General features: G+C 32.9%; 1 protein-coding gene across 1 annotated transcript; it reads right to left on the bottom strand.

Moving 5' to 3' along the window:
- Nucleotides 1–5,046: 5,046 nt before the first annotated feature.
- Nucleotides 5,047–20,000, bottom strand: LOC134229796 (laminin subunit beta-1-like). Its single transcript, XM_062711586.1, has 7 exons — nucleotides 19,937–20,000; nucleotides 9,292–9,848; nucleotides 8,928–9,045; nucleotides 7,113–7,225; nucleotides 6,889–7,009; nucleotides 6,547–6,729; nucleotides 5,047–5,773 (listed from the first exon to the last, which is right to left on the bottom strand). The coding sequence occupies exons 1-7, from the start codon at nucleotides 19,980–19,982 to the stop codon at nucleotides 5,229–5,231; spliced, it is 1,683 nt and encodes a 560-aa protein (XP_062567570.1). The 5' UTR covers nucleotides 19,983–20,000; the 3' UTR covers nucleotides 5,047–5,228.
- Nucleotides 20,001–21,351: the final 1,351 nt, after the last annotated feature.

Genomic DNA, 21,351 nt, shown 5'->3' on the forward strand with positions numbered 1-21,351 from the left:
GTGACATATATTTGCAATATGTCTGAGTAAGCAGTAATCAATTAAGTAAACACGTACATGAGCTAATGGGATATTTTAGCAAGCAAAATATGTAATTAAAGAAATATGTCCTTTATCAACAGAATTAAAAAAAATGTTTTTCTTGTGTAAACAATACTGGTTTATAAAGCGTATCTTATATGTAAACTTTAAATCAAATAAATTTGAAAGTGTCGATAACTTTTTCAAGTGCTTTCTAACAATGTGCAAAACAACAATAAATCAAATTTGTTTATGGAATTTTAGCCTTCTTTAGTCTAAAAAAAAAACTTTAGTATTAATTATATATACGGAAAATAAGTAATTGTGTGTGAAATACATCTCCATATTTTACACCAATTTCAAATATTAGCCATCTTCATTTAAATAATGTATAAATAGATTAATTACCTCGCTGTAAATGTTACATGTACAAGGGTTGTCCCAAAAAGTCGTAGACAGGGAAAACAGTTTTCTTTCTCTTGCTTAATTCAATTTCTTTTCTTGTCATAGTAAAAAGTAACATTTTATGATCATGCATTTCAAGTTTCATGATGATATCACATCTTATAAGAAAATTATGAAGAAATAAAGAAAGAATATAAGTGCACACCGGCTCACGAATGCAAGCGTAAATTATGTCTCTTGTAACCTTATGATCTCTTTGTCTGCTTCACTCGCGCGTATTAACATTCAGTAATTTTTAAAGTGATTAGACCACTCTTGACTAAGGGACATATCTAAATTCATTACTGATCGTTTGTTCTTTACTGGTTTGTTTAAAAGCAGATTCAAATTTCAGTCGAAATTAAGTCGAAAGACCGCCTTACATTGTAGGCGGTGGAGAATACACATTGTTTGACGTCGTTCGCAGTCCAAATTTTTCCCAATTGTCTGCGTTTAACAAACAGTACTATATACTTCTTACATGCCGTAATTAACTAATTTCGGTATAGAAGAAAAACTCTCATTGAATATCGTGCAATTTAAAAATAACTTTATCAAAAACTGGTGTGTAATGTCACTTCTGTTCCCTTTTTTCCCGTCTCTGATGTCTACAAATCATATCCAACACAATTTAATACACCTACGTGCACCGTTTACGTGTTTGACGACGTCATGTTCATCAAACTCAATTTCAACGATACTATGAAAACCATGACACCAATCGTCTATTTCTAATGATATTGTAACGAAACCGAGGGTATCGTGTAATATTTAACTCGTGGGCCGCTATTGGTTTTTGTGGTCACTGGTCGAGATTTGATAGTTCCGTTGGTCACAGTTTATATAATGGTTAATAACCAATTTTTGGTCACTTAATTGGTTAACAGAATGACCAATTTTTGGTCACTTATTTGGTTGACGTAATGACCAACTTTTGGTCACTTATTTGGTTGAAGTAATGGCCAACTTTTGGTCACTTTAAACAATGTTTCTTAGGAACAACACTTGTTAAAAGTTTATAACATTTATTAGACCGATCAAATGGTTCACTTATAAACACACAGAATGGTACACCGTAACTTGGTTGGTACAACGTTATTTGGTTAACAAAAAGGTGACCAACCGGTGGTCAATCCAGGACGTTCCTAAAAACTTGGTTCCCTTTAATGCTTTCGTATACATAGAATTGGTACCGTCTTATAACCGAAGTATACGGAGTCGTTCCCCAAAGTGACTTAGGTCACTTTTTCCTTACCAGGGAAGGCTGTGTGCTCCGAGTCGCTCCCCACAGCCGACTGAAGTCAGAACCCAAAACAGCTGGTTTATATAGACAAAAGTTGTTATGATGACGTAAGGGACAATCAGATACCCATTACGTCACAATCAATGCAATCAATAAGTTAGCGGGTTTTAACCAATAAAATTACCTACTAAATCAATAATGTTGTACCCAAATAAAACATATAAATCAATAACGTTGTACCCAAATAAAACATACAAAATACACTACTTTGTCATTAAATCTTACATGTTAAATTAATAAAGTCATTAAATCAATTATTGTTCATTTCTTTCGTTAACTGTTCATTGACTATTATTTACGGAATTTATAAACATCGGGTTCACGTTCCATATATTCCAAACTTGTGAACAAGAGTTAACCCGAATTTCACAGGTACATTTCATGAAACGTAACATTACCCCCTTCTTAATTCGAAACGCCCTCGTTTCGGGGTATTTTATCAATAACATACAAATACACTGGTAATGTCTTTCAAGATACGCGTTACACGGATATAATGTCATCTGCTTCACCACGAAACAGCTTCATCTGGTCATGATGCACATATTTTGGTTTCTCGGCTGTAGACTTTCTCACTTTGAATACCGAATCGGACACAACACGTAACACTGTGTAAGGTCCATTCCAATGAACCTTAAGTTTATGAGATCTTCTTTTGGTCATTGTCTTTGATGCAATCCACACATATTGCCCTGGGGTGTACTGAATCTGGTTTGACTTGGTGCCATACTTTCGTTTCTGGTTATCGGTTGCTTCTATCCGTCGGGTGCAATAATCTGAACTGGTAATAACGTCCTTGTTATCCTTCTTGGTCCGTGGTAAAAGACGAAGGATGTCGATGTCCACTTGTTCCAGTGGTTTCCTAATTAAATACTGACCCGGTTTTCCTCTAGATCTGGCTGCCCTTGGTGGAGTCTTCTCAGCGTCGTTTGTCTCCTCCCCGTCACAAGGTTTACGTGGTCGTCGGTCACTATTATCATGTTGTAAAACTTCTTGTGAGCAAATTTTGAACACAGGATTGTGTTCACTCTTAAGGTCACATGATAATTTATTCTTTCCCAATGTAAGAGTTCCTTCACCCAAATTCAATTGACAATTTTGCTGTTTCAGAAAATCAAGACCTAAAATCATATGTGACTCAACGTCAGCGACGACCACTTTATGTTCGGTAACTTCACCATTAATACCAATTTGAAGTTCAGTCTGACCTTCTGGTACAACTTAATCACCGTTTGCCATCTGTAAGTTACTACGGTTTGGAAATAATTTAGGTCTAACACATCTTTCTATCTCGTAATATTTCTTTGGGTGGATAACCGTTATAACGGAACCAGTGTCAATGACAGAACTGATTTTCACATTGTTAACAAACACGTCAATTGTTAATAAGTTGGAACTGCGAGTATTTGAGCTCTTTATTCCAAAAACATGTGGCCTTTTCTGTTTTGTAGTTGACGTTTGGCCGCCGACGTCAACTACTGTGCGTTTCCCTGGTTCTCAGGTTCTCTGGTCGTCACGTCTTTTACGTATTCCGGTTTTCTTTGGTTTCTGTATTTTTCATTTTTTAGGTGCCGTTGTAGTAACCTGCATTCTCTCTTGATGTGACCATCTTTCTTACAATAAAAACAGGGACCTTTCTTGTTAAATTTCTTTTCTGTATTTTGGCTGATCATCGCTACTAAGTCTGTTTCGTAATTATTTCTGTCGGTATACGCTGGTTCCTCTGTCTGCATACGCACTGCAACTGTATTTCGTTTCCCCCGCGCTTGTTGAAAGGCCTCGTATTCCATTGCTAGTCGCACTGCATCTTCTAGGTCTTTAGGTTTTCCTTGAAACACTGCCCATTCCATTTCTTGGTCGTTTAAACTTCCAATGAACGAATCTTTGGTTATCTGGTCGCGGAAACTTAGAGGTGCGTTCGGGTATGACATCCTCGTAAGTTGTTTTATGTCTTGCATTAACTCTGTGATCGTTTCATTTTTCTTCCGTATTCGGCTCTTTAGTTGCGTCTTGTAGATTTCTGTTTGGTTTTCTGGGTCAAATCTTGCTGCTAGTGCGGTAACAAAGTGACGAAAATTATATCGATATTCTGGCTGTAGGTCACTCAAAACGCTTAGTGCCGGGCAGCGTAGACTGGTAGCTAACTCTAATGCCTTTGTTTCTTCATTCCAGTGGTTCAATTGGGCGATCATGTCGAAATGAACTATATAGTCGTTCCAGTTCATAGTACCATCGAATGTTGCTGGTTTTCTCCCGTTAGGTTCCGTGGTACGCCTGAATCCGTGGTCATGGGCTTGTCTTGTGTGACCATAATTTGGTACATCGTAATCGAAGCTGCGCATGGTCTGCTGAAATTCGTTGGTCTCATCATTGGTAGTGTAACTTCGTGGTACTGTCAGGTTTGACCAACTTGTCCTTGAAGGTTCATGATACCGAAATTCTTCACATAAATTTTGTAGAGGTGTATTTCTGTATGGTCGATGCTCACTGCGTATTTGGTCATCTTCAGACGTAGTTCTGGTACCGGACTGCACGCAACTTTGCTATACATATTGGTCATTAGTACTCATAGATCTCACTTGAGATTGTTATTGGTTCATTTGGGACTTCAGAGTTTTTAATTCTTGTAGAATTATGTGTAGACTGTCGTTTGTACATGTGTTGACTGCGCTGCCGTCTCCTATCTGGTCGTTGTCATTAACCCGCAAAAGAACTTCTTTGCTTGTAGTACCGTCGATAAACTGTAATTCTTTTGGTTCTGTATGTTGGTCACTTTCCTCAACCAATTTTTCGTTCCTCGACATCTTTGTAATGGTTTAGGTTCACAATTCACAGAATAGCGGATCCCACCGCTGCCACCAATGTAACGAAACCGAGGGTATCGTGTAATATTTAACTCGTGGGCCGCTATTGGTTTTTGTGGTCACTGGTCGAGATTTGATAGTTCCGTTGGTCACAGTTTATATAATGGTTAATAACCAATTTTTGGTCACTTAATTGGTTAACAGAATGACCAATTTTGGTCACTTATTTGGTTGACGTAATGACCAACTTTTGGTCACTTATTTGGTTGACGTAATGACCAACGTTTGGTCACTTTGAACAATGTTTCTTAGGAACAACACTTGTTAAAAGTTTATAACATTTGTTTAACATTATGTGTTTTTATACATTGTTTCATTTTATTTTTTCTCAAAAATATCATGAATAAGTCCCAATATGTTTCTAACCCAAAAATGATAAATGATTTAGAAGGAATAAAAAAATTATTTCGAGATATTTATTCTGCTTCACTCGAATGAATATAAAATGTAAATCTGATTCAATATACATGTCAATAAAAAGTAAAATTTTGCTTAAATAATAATTATGTTGGCAGGCAGTCACTTGATCAGAAAAAGAGAAATAATTAAGAATTTCATAATTTTTTATATTGCTGATTTCCACTTCAATCCCCCACCTAGAAAGTTGAAACATCCTCGCAATGCATGTCACTGCTGTTAGCATTTGATTCCAAAATTTCGATATATTCATTCCCATCCGTCTTAATTGTGAAATTTTCACAAGGATTCCCAGAAATGTCATGACATTCTGCACCATATGCATCCATATCTGAATAAACATCTTCGTGGAAATTTAAAGATGTTATTGTAACGTATGGAAAAATTTCATGATAGTGTGAAAAATCTTCATCAGCTGTTGAGCGATTAATATTGATCCCTGCATAGTTATTGTTCTCTAAGTCCGTAGATGTCGTGGCGAGGTACAGATTCACTAGCTTTCTTCTGCTATGAAGTTTAATACACAGATGAACTATTATGTAGATAGCCAGAACAGCTATTACAATGATCACTATTATGGTAATGCGGTGTGCAGTAAATTCAAAGAAATTATTATCTGGAAACTTGGAGATTAATTCCGTGGTTTCTTCTTGGTCCGACATAAAGTTCCTGGAGCTTTTTCCATCTCTTTCAGAAATCCAAGAATTCGTGTTGGTAATTTTACCTTGAATTTAAATTTTATATGAACATGAATTATACGTACATGTTACAGTTTGCGTTATCACTCTTATCATAATCATAAGGTATCTACATGTATATACTAGTAATATATCACTTCACTTAAAAACCAGGGCTTTCCTTATGACAGATTACTACATACATTTCAACGAGTGTTATAGTTTCCCAAATGCAAATCAATCTCCAGGGTCAAATCAGTGAGATAAAAATGCTACTTTAAGAAAGGACTAAAGTGCCAACAACTCAAAAGTTGTGACCAATGTTAATGTTTTAGAAAGGGGGTCAAACTTCAAGGGTAAATCAAAGGTTCAAAAGGGGGGGGACTTGTTACAAGAAATAATGGTGAAGTTTAGATTTTCTATAGCTTACACCCATTGTTCAGAATGGCCATAGTAATTTTTCGAAAGGAAATGAATGGCAAGGTCAAACAGTGTAAATATTTGGTATTCTAAATAGGTCTTGTAACAAAAATATAATCTGAGAAATATGAAACTCCTAGCATTAAGTTGATTCAATTAATATCTTTTAAAATGAACAAAACGACAACATTTCGATATAAAAAAGGGAATTATTATAATAAATAAACATAAATAGGTAGACAGAGCTAAAACTATTTTTAAAAGTAATGGCTAAGATGAAAAATTGTCTTTTTTTGCAAAAGTGAGTCACTATGTCAAGAGTTAAAATCCAGATCTTTTGACATGATACAAGGAAAACAGAGGTCAAATATAAAAGATTAAGATTAAGATTACGGATTACCTAATACACAGAAATCTTTACTGTTCACAGGTTTCTTTGAATCTTCCTCAAAAGGATATTGACATGTCTGGCAAAATCTTTCGGTGGTATTGTGGTCACAATCCAGACATATCCCTCCGCTAGTTCCATCAACAACTAAAGGGTCGTACCCACACTTCTTTGAGTGACCATTACAGTTACATCCTAAAATGATTTTACATTATTTTATTTCACATTAATCCTGCAAATTATAACCGAAGATCTAGAATTTTGTTAATTATCTGCACATTTACTTTAAAAACAAAACAAATCAGTCTAGAGAGTGTACAATGACATGGGTTTACTTTGAAAATTAGTTATTACGTTTGCATTTGTTTGACTTGAAGAAATCAGCAGGTTGCCATGGGCGTTCGTTGTAAAACTCTCGACATTTTTCACAATATTGACCTGTTGTTTTATGCTTGCAAACACACTTTCCGTTGACCTGCAAATAAATTTGAAATAATTTACTTTAACTTATTCTCTCTCTCTCTCTCTCTCTCTCTCTCTCTCTCTCTCTTACCTACACATTAGTATTTAATTGTTACCATAGTTCCAGTATCTGTGGTGAAATTATATCCAGGAAATGGTTTGCAGCGAGAAGCATGTCCATAACACATGCAGGTTCCCTCTATCCTTAAATTGTACACGCTATAGTAATCTAATAAAAAAAATCAATATCCCAGACCATTAAAATATAAAATGGAAAGAGGAAATAGAAAAAAGGATAATTAATTTGTAAAGTTCTGTATTTCACAGCAAGTAGAGCTGGAATTTTTTTTTTATAACACTATGCCAGTAATTTTTGCGACTACTAGTTACTTTTCAGACATTATATAAATATATTGAATGTAGTTGAGTGTAAAATTGAAAATTTTCACCCAGGCGAAGCCGAGGTTGACAATGGTTTTCGAGGAGTGAAAATTTTTAATGTTACACTCAACTACATGTACATGCAATATTTATTATATTATACTGAATGTTTTATACAAATACATATAACAGTGAACCGTGCGCGCATAAATTCTGCGTAGTCGCTATTTTTGGAATACCACCCGTCGTCAAGCAATGTTGGCTGTTGTTACGAAGGAAGGCGTGGCTTCATTATTCAGCAGGTAATAGTGTTTTTTGACAAATGTTTCTCGACGAATCAGATTTAAGTAATTTACATGAAAGTATAATAAAATAATATAGCGAACTTTAAAGTTATCAGAGAGCAAGATATATGACAAGCGTTTAAACCTTATTCACTGTTTGTGCATTGTCTTTATATGAATTATACTTGATCTAAGATATCTAAACTCGCTGTATATGTTATAGTTCCCAGCAGATAAATATTCTCTCATTTTCGTTTAGAACTCTCTGCTGTTTATTGTGGTTATTTAAGGAATCACTAGTTTTGAGGGTATGCCAGGGCATCAACAATAGTGGGAAACATTGGAAAAACTGCATAACGGGCGAAATCCCCATCTTTACTTGAGGTAAAAATCTTAAAATAAATAGAAATACCAACTTATTTAGTAGATTTGAAATGCACGATGGATTCCATGTTAATTTCCATTGCCCCACCCCATGACGTCATATTTTACTATTAAAAAAATAGTCCCATACAAACTCGAAACAAACTTAATGATTATTTAGTTATATTGCAGTCGAATATTAACATTAATTTATAAAATAAACAACAACAAAAATTATATTACGATCAAAGCAATCATGTTAACTTTAATTATGTATGTGACCTACATTTAGGGTGCGGAAGCACGAACACGTGTATGGGCTCCGCAGCCATATTGAATGCAATGTTGCAGTTGATGAAACGGGAGTTGGTCAGCATGGTCAGGAAACAGAATTGTGTGTGTTAAAATAACAGAGGACGTTGAATTGCGTAAGAATTTGGATTGTAATGACTGAAGGTCTTTGTCTGTACCGGATGATCTACATGTATGTGACTTTGCAGATTTCTCCACGTGGTTTAGATGGGCTGCTAACCATGATTACGGAAGTGAGGTTCTCGGTCACGCAAGGTCTCAGTGATAATGGACTAGCTAGTGACTTGCTTTTGATCCGAAGATAATTCATTATTTATTTTGTTTGTAAAAGGATATATCATATCTAATTACTTGGTAAACAATTAAACAAAACATCTTTATTTTCTTCTGTGTATTTATACATCACTCATATACATGCAAGTTTGACATTTGACCTTTCAGTAGTATTTCAGTAGAGAAATTTACATGCCACAGTCATCACGGTGAAATTAACAAGAATCATTTTTGTAGTGTTTATCATAGGAAAAATAATTGGAAATGGGAATTTTGTCATTTAAAGTCCGTCTTAAATGATTTAGATTAATGACTTACGTGTTAGAGAGAATGCTGTGAAGTTGATTCTCAAATTTGTAAAGGTTATTAAGTTCAAAATATCTTTACCAAGAGGTGTGACAAAGACATGTGGTGGGACACTTAAAAAGAAGCTTATCTGAAACAAAAGTATTCATTTAATGAAAAGAACATTTATGAAAGTTTGTTAAAAAAAATCAAAATGATCTGATAAAATAAAATAAAAAAATGTCCTACTTATTAAATGATTCCAAATATTTTGTTTACAGCTTCACTTTATTTGAACAAGTATTTTTAAGTAGTGAGGTTTATTTTGTACTGTTATTATTAAGTAAAACAGAGTAATTATGGAGAAGAAACACATTATTTGCATTACTTTATTCACCTCTAGCGTTTCTGCACTTTTATATTCTATCTCCTGACAAAAGATGTTCAAGTATTCACGATTAGATTTCAAAATCGGGAACTTAATTCCAGGCCACGAAAAGTTACAGCTTTCAGCAAAATACCGATAGACTCTCCACGTTCTTGCAAAATCAGAGGATCGCTCAATTAAGAATGCTTTAGGACCATGGTTTCTAAACTTAATTGTTACACCAGTAAACCAAAAGGTTGTTTCCAGATCAAACTGAATAAAGACACTTTCCTGTCCAAGCTGAGATTGCCACCAGTTTTCTGTAGTGTCGTAGAGCACGTTGCTGATTTGATGAGAAAGAGAATTGCTTTCAGACCAAGGTGTTCTCGAATCGCATCTGAAACATCTCGTGTAGGGAGCATCTCCTGTATTATTACAGATGTTCTCATGATGACGTAATCCACAGGTTGACGATGCCTTTAGAAATGATCTCCGTCCTATTAGTAGGTTTCCTCCATCCGTTGACCAAAAGTTTCCGTAAAATATCCTTTCCGTGGTTCTTGTTTTCCATGTTGCGTTTGAAAACACTTTAGAAAGACCAAGAGTACAAAAAAGGCAATTATTTAAGAAGTATTCATTAAAATGAATAAAATTTCGATATATCTAATTATATTTTTTTAATTTTAGCAATATATCGTTTATGTTGTGCTCCTTGTTTCTAAATGAGAGATTGTGACATTGGTTTAAAAATGCAAAGATGGAGTTTCAAATATCTAAAGCAAAGGTTCTTTTTTTATTTTCATTGTTATGAACAAAGAGTGTTAATCGTTGATTTGTAAAATGCAAATAATGGAGAAATACGTGTAATTTTATAAGTAAAGTTAACTATAGAAAATACTTTTATATCTTGATAATTATGAAACTTTTCTTTTTGATTAATCAGAGCCTAAATATCTCTTACACTGTGAAAGATGATAATAACGAAGATTTGATGTATTATATCTAGTGAAAAGGCGATTCATGAAATGAAAAATCTCAAACTCCTGAAAATATCAGAGGTGCTTGCAAATTATGAACTGACAACAGACTTAAGTCAAAGTTTATTATCTTTTCTCTGGAGGTGGAGTATGGGCAGCGAAAAGGGCAAAAATTACCATAATGAGAAAACAAACAATTATTGTAATTTCAATGATCATAAAAACTTAACAAATGATATACAATGCATAATCAACAGACCTTTTCGCAGAACAAGTATACATTAAAGCTTAACAAACGAACAAGTACGTAACAAACATATATGAATGCAAAACCAACGATCATCTTTGCAGTACAAACGTACATAAAAACACGACAAACGAAAAAAACTTAACCAACGTGCACGCGGTAAATCTAGTCTTCCCGACTCCCGGCTCCCGACGGTATCGGATTTTTTTTTTAAATTACTTTTTTGTCGGTGCACAGAAACTCTTCAAACTTCTCAGGCACATTTTCTTTTTAAATGAATTCAATAATATGTAAAAACTTTTAAAAATTTGCGTATCTATTACTGAATCAGCAGTATCACCTTAAAAAAGCGGTAAATGTAGTACTCCGTTATAAATATGAAAACCAAAAACGGACATCTTTACAGAGAGACGTAAGTGTCGTAGATAGTAAAGGTAAATGGGCACAGATTTGAAGTTAATATTTTCTGTATAATATTACGACTTATGTATCTTAATAGCATTTCACACAAAAATATATTAAAAATCTTATTTCATCTAAAAGTTATGAAAACTTCAAATTTTTAGACGGGTTTGATTGACACATCCTTGCACTCTCACAAATTGTAATTTTATTCTTAATACTTAGGAAAAGTGGCAATCTTGTTTCAATAACTTTAAGACGAAATAAATTAATTTCAAATCTGTGTCCATGTATCCTAAAAGATGTTTAAGGTATTGATATTGAGAAGATATTTCTTCTCAAAAGATTGAATTAGTATTTCAGTGAAAATTGGTGGTGTATGTTAATAAAAAAATGAACAATTAAGTAAATTCTATAAAAATTCATAACATCAAAATGATTTGATTTCAAAAAAGATTTTTATCAAAATCTTCATAAAAATAGCTAAATCTAACATTGTACTTATGGAAAAATAATGCAAAATGAAAGTACTGCATTGTTATACATTGACGTAGCATCGTTTTTAAAAGGAGGGGGTAACCAAAGAAAAAATTTCAATCTAGCTGAAAAAAAAGATTTTAAAAACTTAAAAATTAGCAAAAACAAAAAGGAAATTTAAATGATATATCCCAAACTCGAAAATCTCGTGTGTGTGAGTGTTTGTGTGTGTGTGTGGGGGGGGGGGGGTGTTAGGTTCAACTTCTTTCAGTGCCATTTTTTTCCTAATATACATGTACTACATAACCATTTTTTTTTCTTACTCTTAAAATTGGGTATTGTTGCTACGTACCTGTCATATGATATGCCACTGTAATGTAAAGTTATCATAACAGATTCTTGTAATATATAAAGAATTGGGAAAAACCAACTTATGTAACAAGAACAACAAAAATTGACGAGATATTTTTCTACATTTTATGTAAATTCTTTTCTTTCATTTTAAATTTTTAAGTTGAATTGACCCCCCAAAAAAATGAAAAAAAAAAAATAAGGGGGATCCGAGGTAGAACCACGTCCATGTTGTATAGCCTGGGAACAAAAACATAATGTGGCAAAGAGTTTTATACAAAAAAAATGTGTGGGGGAATTTCTGTGCATACAAATTATCTAGCATGTAAATGAGGGTTTTCATTTATTAAAAAAAAATATAAACTGTACCTCAGTTTGTTGTTTTTAATCTCGATTCTACGAAAGCATTTGTGTCCTTTTTTCAGTGGTTTTCGCAATTATAGCTGAGTACTAGATTTACCGCTTTTGGCAGATGATACTGCTGATTAAGTAATAAATACACAAATTTGTTAAAGTTTTTATATATTAATGAATTTTTTTAAACCTAGAAATTTGCCTGAGAAGTGTGAAGACTTTCTGTGCGCCGACAAAAAAGAAATCGGCAAGAAAAAAAAAAAGAAAACGGGACCGTCGGGAGTCGGGAAGACTAGATTTACCGCGTGCACGTTGGTTAAGTTTTTTTCGTTTGTTGTGTTTTATGAACGTTTGTACTTCAAAGATGGTCGTTCGTTTTGCATTCATGTATGTTTGTTACGTACTTGTTAGCTGGTTCTGCTTTAATGTATACTTGTTCTGCGAAAAGGTCTATTGATTATGCATTGTATATCATTTGTTAAGTTTTTATGATCATTGAAATAAAATAATTGTTTGTTTTCTTATTATTGTAATTTTTGCCCTTTCCGCTGCCCATAGTGGAGCCCCAATACGTAGAGGAACTGAATGTTAAATTACTAAAATAATTACATGTATTGTGATTTACACTTCCTCTTAAACAAGTTTGGATAACAAATTATCAAGAATACCGGTACTTGTTGAGCATTTGTTGTATATATATTTTTAAATCATACAAAAATTTTCTTTTTTTAAACCCAATGATTATGATTTTTTTTTTGTCTGAGAACATCTGTTTGCATACTTGGTATCTTAAATTAAAAATATCTTACAAAATTATCAGTATGTAAGGTGCATTTTACATGTCTTTTAAATAACTGATTACACTCAGTGAATGTTTTTGTGTATTATCAGTTGAGAAACATAAACATTAAACATACCTGGTAATTAAAAACTTTGATTATTTTTGCCATTGCTGTTTTTTTAAGGGTGGTGGGTGGAGGGTCGCGGGTGGGGGAAGTGTGGTAAGGGGCTAATTATAAAAAGAGGGTTTTTTAATAAATAAAAAAAAGGTTTGAGAATTGAAAAAAAAAATAAATCATGCACATGGTGAATACTATACTGACACACAAAAGAAACGCAACACACTATTTTAGGGGGAAATAATTATGTAAAGTAAAGAATTCTGTATCTTAAAATTATGAATACACACATATCTTCAATTTGGTGAACATCAGTAAATTAACAGTTGAACGATTTCCATATCATAACCGGAAGTCAAGGTTTAGTCTGCTTAACAGAAATCAAAAATTGCATGTTTATCAAAACATTTGGCAATATTATGGAGTTTTAAGGGATTTTTTACTGTTCATCATAAGTAATGCAGCAATATTTAAAAAAAAAATAAACTCTACTTTAGTTTCCCGAAACAATGCTAAGGCTACTGGAAAATGGCTTATGTGCGCATTTCCATTGCTCTAGCTGGAAAATTTCAATGTAAAGGTGATGGAGAGTTGCTGATGCGAAATTTCACTTCATTACGCCTCAACAGGGTTTTACGTATTATATGCATTAAGGACAGTCCTTGTACCGGAAGTGCAAGGGTAACTACACTGCTCTAAGTTAGAGAAAATTCGACCGAATTATCTGAAAAACGGGCATTTTAAAATGTCGAAGAATAATTCCTTCGCTGAGATCTCGATATTAATGAACCTATTGTATCGTAGAAATTAAGCTGCAATTGTTGTTTAGGACAGTCTTGCACGTTTTATCATATTTTACTCAGTAGAGTAAACATGTCAACATTTAACATTTTTATCAAATCTCTGATGTTCTGAAAAGTGAATTTAGCCTTACTTTATTCGCTTTTGAAAATTATAAGATAAAAAATCAAACATTTGAAAATTACTGCTTGTTGCGTTTCTTTTGCGTGTCAGTATTTATGTTGATTTATTCTTCTATACAGCAGTAAGAAATAGTTAACAACAGTAACATGTAATTTTAAATTGTCGAAGTAAAAAAAATTGCGTATTATTTTAATACATACTCTCTTTGGGAAGTACATCTACATATACGATAATGTTTAATTTTTCTTACCAATTTTCCATTATCTTAATTAAAAACTTTTTTCTTACTTTAACCCTTTAACGGCCAGAGATTTTGCCTAAAAAAGTTCAAATAGAATTTTAGACATTTTCTGGTCACTTTTACATAGAGCAACCTATATATTTTCTGAAAGGTAAGATCCTAAAGTATTTAATTATGCAGAGTAATTTGACGTCACGGTTGCCATGGCAACGATTGAGACCCATAATTGCCAAAATATGTGTTTTTCTCCCTTTATTCGTCCATGAAATACAAACAATTTTACAAATAATGTTTCCAAACCAGAGGATTTGACTATTAAAACAAAGCATGCATTCAATTATGTTTTAGTTTTACTGGTCAATTTTATGTGATAAAAAGAGTTACAATCACACAATGTCCGTACGTCATCCGACTTAGACTTCGGCTTTACAACTGTCCGATTGTCGTAAGCAATTTTTGAATCGCTCTCCCTCCTACAGTTTTTTTCTGACTTCAGTAAAAATTGGGAGACATCTGAAGCATACAAAGATGCACATTTTTTTTTATATTTTAGTTCTTTTATTTCAAGGACAGTGTTGCCATGGTTACAAAAATAGCAATTTTGAGAAGGGGGCTTCTTAACAAATCATGGGTATTATATTATTAATTTTTTACTTTCAGTAGAGTGTTATCAATGAATAAAATTACCTGCCTGGTTCCAGCGATCTGCGTACAAAAATTCACAATACACTGTTATGTACTTGAGCATACAATATCATTAGTTTATCACTAAGTTTTAGATGACGGTCATGGGGAGAGTATGACTAAGAACTATGCACACTAACTCTCAATTCGAGCCTACATTTTACATAAACACCTTCTATTCAATAAAAATGACATTTTTGCCATTACTTTTTTTTTTAATTACAAACAGGAATCAACCAGAGAATGAATTATAATATTAATACCAGTGTCAAATCGTTAATTGTTCTTAATTACAACTCTTCGTGTAAGGGTGAAGGGGGGTGGGTGGGTAGAAGATATATATCCACTGTGATTAAGTTTAAACATCACCAGATTTTAAACAAAAGTTTTAATATTTTTAATTCTCATAGATATGGATAAATGATCCTTCATTTTTTTTTATTTTCACTTTACTTCACTAATATAAAATAATTTATTTTTATCTGTGAACATACTGCAGCTGTTTGTCTCCGTTTATGACGAACAACGTAGCCAAATTAAAACTTACAGCTGATTTTAATCTGATTGATCAATATAGTTACATGTACCTGGGAGTATGTAATTGCAATCGGTAGCGTATGCATAAAGCAAATTGTAAAATTTTTGCTTTGGGATTAAAATAAAAAGACCTACAATATTAATACAAGTTTACACGGTCTCACTATTATACATGAATGAATTTAAATTTAGTCCATTCCATTTTTCCCTATGAAGGTTTCACAAAGTACTGCACATGTCTTCTATTACACGGTTTATCACTTTATTATCACCTATGATCCCCTTCTCACATCAATTTTCAATGCAAAATGAACACCAACTAACTGTGACATGTGGCATCTACCATAAATAGTCCAACCAGGGCAGGTAACTGTTTGATCCACTTTATATCCATTACCCAAAGTAATCCTTTATCTCTATTTAGTATTTACTAAGAGACGAGAAGCATTGTTATTAAAATATGTTAGTGTGTGGATGGAAGAGGGGGGGGGGGGGGTTACCGATGAGTAAAAAAGGAAACGAAACTTAGGCAAGGAATGTGTAAACAAAAATGGAGGTGGCAAATGGAGCAGCCTTTGAAAATGACCTTACTTAAGAAACCCTAAAAGACTATTCTCGTGTGTCAACCTTCCTAAGAAAAACTGAGTGCATCACATTGAGTCCAGTTTGAGTCACAATCTTGATCATGTTATCTTTGCAGGATTATATGTATTTGTTTAATTGCTTAATCTACTGATGAGCCCGAATGGGGCGAAAGCGCAATATTAATTAAAGTTTGAGTTTTCATTTTAAATTTGGATTTCGTTTCAATGTTAAAGATCTTCAATATTTTTAGGTGGTAATATCAGTACAGGCTTATGCAAAGCAAATTCACCAAACTTTTTTTCAGGGAACTAAGATAAAATTCATGCACTGGGAACAAAATGTTTAGATGACAAACACTTCGCATTTTCTAGTGCAAACCGGCATGGTGTCTTTCTAATCACGGCCAAAATCCACTTTCAATCTAGAGACTACAGGCGGACTCTGGACCGTGGCTTGCGTGTTGATTATCGATGTACTTAGGCATTCACAATGAACGCGTATATAATAGTTCATAGGTGACATATATTAGACTTGCACTTGCATGCAAATGTCTTTTCTCGGACTTGGTACTTGTATAAATATATTCATAATAGATATCAATTTCCGAGAACGTTTTACAGTTCTGTTAAAAAATATATTGCGATACAATTTGAACCTGCGATGTAAAGAGAATGGTTATTGGAGGGGGTCCTTCTCATTATGGTTTACACAGACAAACAATTTTCATGCAATTCAGTGGCAGCATCTCTGTCTGTGTCTGACAAAACACCATTTCTTTATTCAAAGTCGCAGTAGAAAAAAAAAACGTAATCTGAATCGCTACACAAATTTACAAATCATAAGCGTCGGAACCGGGGGAGGGGGGCTAGGGCCTTTTTTTTTTTGCAAAAATAGCCATAATATAGACAATGAACATTGGAGCGTAGGTTTAGAAAGAAATTGTACTGAAAGAAGTTCAATATTAACCCCCACACACACACACACACACACACACACACAAAATAGGATTTTCGTGAAGGACGAAGGACTATTTTTTTCGCTTTTCAAGTTTTTGGTATCTTGAATATTTTTTTTTCCTTTACTATGCCCCTTCCACTTTCAATTTGCTTCCGACGCCAATGCATATTCTACCATTGTATGTCCCACTTCCCTACCCTACCTTATATGTAATGCCCATTTATTCTACGATAAATGGACGAACTCATGATACAAATCACTGCAAATAACTGCTTCGAAAAGCAAAAACATAATTATAATTCTCTTAAAGACATATCATTGAACTTGAAAAAAAAATTCCACGACTCTGACATTGTTTACTTTCTAAAAATAATTCTAATTATCCATTGTTTTTTAGGTAATATTACGGAATTAATACTTGATCAAGTCCCATTATTTTGAAATGAAGCTAAATACGACCAATTGTTTGTTTCTGATGTCTTAGTATAGACACAAATGTATAATTTAGGAAGTCTCACATATCCAAAATTAAGTTAAAATTTCGGTAAAATATCGGAACGAAGTTAAGGTTACAGAAGTTATTTTTCAAGCTTTTATAATAAAAATTAAAATTCTCTGCGGTAGTTAAAATCAAAGCTTGTTTTAGGATATACACTGTAAAACAAAAGAATGAAGAATTTCGCTCCCCAAAGAATGAAAAAAAAAACACTACACGCCCGGCGGCAACAAAGTTCGAAAAAGAAACTATTTTTAGCATATTGGTCACAGTCTAGGTCAAAGTCATTGACCTTGGAGTCATTTGAAAGAACTTGATTATTGGAATGTGCATACCAAATATGAAGTCTCTATCTTTCATGGTTCAAAAGTAATAGCGAATGTTAAAGTTTGCAGAGAAAACTATTTTTAGCATATAGGCCACAGTCAAGGCACAGGGTCATTGTCCTTGGTATTATTTGAAAGAGCTTAATTAGTGGAGTACGCATACCAAATATGAAGTCGCTATCTTTCATGGTTCTACAGTTATGTCGAAGGTTAAAGTTTGCAGACAAACAAACAGACAGACAGGACAAAAACAATATACGCCTCGGATCTACCGATCCGGGCGCATAATTATATCTGTCACGCAAATTCCTTCCTGAATTAACATTTCGGAAGTAAATGTTTTCCTTCAATGATTTTTTATATCTAAAAAGCCATTGTCTTAAAAATAAATAGCTGACTTGCAACTAGAATTATAATGATATAAGGTTTTTTGGTCAATTTTAGTTTGTTTTTTTTTTTTGGAAATCTGCAAATAATCTGTCCGTGAAATTGAGACTAGAGCAAACTCATTACTGAAGTTAATTGGTTTTTAGCGATATGCTATGATTACTTATTAAAGAAGATCCATACATGTATTTCTTTTTCGAGAAGTGGTTTGATTTACTTTCATTCAATATTTAAAAAAAAAAAAACTTATTTAACACTCATCGCAATCTTTTAGGAACGCTTTTACGGCTGAGAATCCCGTCTTGAAATTTGTAAATAAATAAAGCGACATTAAGATTTGCAGTGAAACACGTTTTCAACATTAGGCCGACATATCTAAATTTTAACTACATATATATCGAACAATAAATATTTAAAAAAAAACCATGTGTGTATGTTATATCTTAGAGCTGAAATCGATCTTTAAATTTATTATAACGGCTTTGTAAGTGACATGAAAAAAAAAAAAATTGTCCATGCTTGTTTTTGTAGAATGACTGTTCCGTGCTATGTCTCTCCCTGTGTATATAACAAGTTAACAACAATGGCAACAGAAAGGGAAATAATTCAAGCGAAATTAAGTTTCCCAATTTTTACAGATTAAATATCACAGTGCATATTCGTTATTTTATTTTCATGTTCCTATACATTCATTTTATATATTGAATATTTATATAAAGATAGGGATAAGAAAAAAATCGCGGCAGTTAAATGCAGTTTGTGCGGTAGCAAAAAAAAAAAAAAAAAAAACAGGTATATCTTTCATCGAAATTTTAACACCTAATATATGTTTCTTCGTTGTGACAGCTTTTCCTTTCAAAGTACTTTTAAAATACTATAGACCAAGCACTCGAAAAAACATTTATAAGCTTAAATTGTATATTTTCTTTTAATCTTTAATGGTAACGACAAAACCTAATTTCTTGATTGATTATTCCCACAAGATGTAGGAATGACACAAAATTTGACAGGGATTTCTGAAACAGTCGGTGCGCGAAATTAAATCGGGGCGTTGGGTCAAGAACTGTTACTATATAAGTATTCTAAAGCTAAGGAAAATTCCCTTTATTGCATGTTTTTGGCTCAAAACGTCTCGTATATTAACTATTTTTTACAAATAATTTATTTAAAAAAAAATATGTTCCATATATTAAAAGAATCGATTTATTTTACACCGAGCTTATGAAAGATTTCATTGTGTACATGCTAAACGTAAGATGACGTCATAGTGCATTTTTTTGCTTTACTTGAAAAAGTTCCAATATTCAACAGCAAATATTTCTGTAACGAATGCTCGTACCTTTCAATGTCCAATATAGAAAATATAGGGAAAATTCCCACCTTTTAGGTTATGGCATTCATTTTTTTATCGTGTGCTGTAACTGAGATACAGCTTACAGAATATAGCAAAAAATCACTCATTTGTGGGTAATTTTACTAACTTCCTGCAATTATATTCAATGTTCAATTCCAGTTTACGACAATTTCTTAACATCGCAGAGAAAAACTGAAAATAGAAAAATTGTTGTGTTTCTTCTCTAGTTTCAGAAAATATCAATTGTTTCGTTGTATCCCAATTATTTACAAAACGCCAACAGTTAAATCACTGTGATGCTGAAAATGCGTCAAAAGGCGCACTTGGCCGTTAAGGGGTTAACATAACTGAAGGGTGTCAAAGATTTTGCTTTCGTTAAAATAAAGAAATATACATTTACTTAAAGTAAAGAATAAGAAAATATTCTCAGTACTTGTAGTACAAATATATCAAGATGTTTCAGAAAAAAATACCAACCTGAGAAGTACACAAAAAACAATACCCAATTTTTATGATCAAACATCTCTCCGATTCATTTAAAAAATCTAGATAATATAAGGGGGAAATATATGATTTAAAAATAGGTTTTGTTTACTTCAAAATGGAAATAATACTTGTATATTTATTTTAGGAATTCTTAAAAATTTCCAATCGGATTTCCGTGTTAAGTTTCTTGGTCTAAATGTTTTAGTTATAAATATTTACATACATCATTGAATGCTATTATCCTTAATTCTCACTAAAACACCCATTTAGACTTTTTTTTCAATTTAAGCAAACACCCAGATAAAAATGTCCAGATCAGTGTATCCCCTACCATGAATTATATGGATATAATGGAAGTTTATATTCAAGCCTTAAACAATACAAAACGGAATCAAATATGGACCTAAAATATCCAAAGTTGGGTCAGGTTTTAATAAGGAGTTAGCACCTCTCAGCCAACTGGTAATATACAGGGATAAACATTTTTATTACACAATAATAAACGTTCATGTTTGAGATATTTTTTTTATATGATTTTATATGCAGTCAAGACATGTATATAATACAATTTCTTTCTATCCTTGTTGAAACAGGGTTTAATTTTATACTGCAGCTAGCGTAGGAGAGGAAAACATTACATAACCGCTGGCTATGTTTTTTTTTCTGCAACAGCTGCAACATGAGCTCTAAAAATAACGTTACAAAACAGAATTAGATAATAATCATATAAGTACCCAGCGAATATTTTAAAGAGCTTTGTATATAGAAAAAAATTATTTGGTATAGAAAGAAATATTCGAACAATATTGAGAATAACAAGGGAAAGCAAAATGTTTTTTTTTTTTTTGTCATCCATTTTTTATCAAGATTTTTATCATTTGAGAAAACCTTGAGGGGTTTGAAGCGTTGTAAGAAGTCAAAGCATACAATATCAGAATGTCTAAGCTGCAAAAGGGTTATATCTTAGATATTAGATTACACATCCTAATCAGTATTTCTTAAGTCCATCTTTCATCTTTTGATAGTTATCTATTTATAATTTAATTTAAATTTGTTTTTATTCTAGTCTCTTATTGGTTGATTACCAAAAGGGAACGCAAATAATTTCTTAATAACCTGGTTTGGTATGGGGACACACCCCCTTGACAACCAGCTAAATTATCTGTATCCATACAATCCCCCCATTTCCAGTCCTAGGAATTCATGGGAAATTCCAGATTTAATAGATGTACCTTTAACTTCAAACAGTGGCTCGATCTCACCTCGTGTACACAAACACCATGGCTGCCAGAGCTGTATATCAGTTATTACCTCCCCCTTTTTCATATCACTTCCGTTACTAGGAATGTATTATTGAGCAGTAAATTTGAACTAAAAAAAAGTAACATAATTTTACACCCACAGTT

The sequence above is a fragment of the Saccostrea cucullata genome, unplaced genomic scaffold (assembly GCF_032062105.1).
Source record: "Saccostrea cucullata isolate Sc308-1 unplaced genomic scaffold, CSIRO_AGI_Scuc_v1 ctg1420, whole genome shotgun sequence".
Classification (NCBI taxonomy): Eukaryota; Metazoa; Mollusca; class Bivalvia; order Ostreida; family Ostreidae; genus Saccostrea; species Saccostrea cuccullata.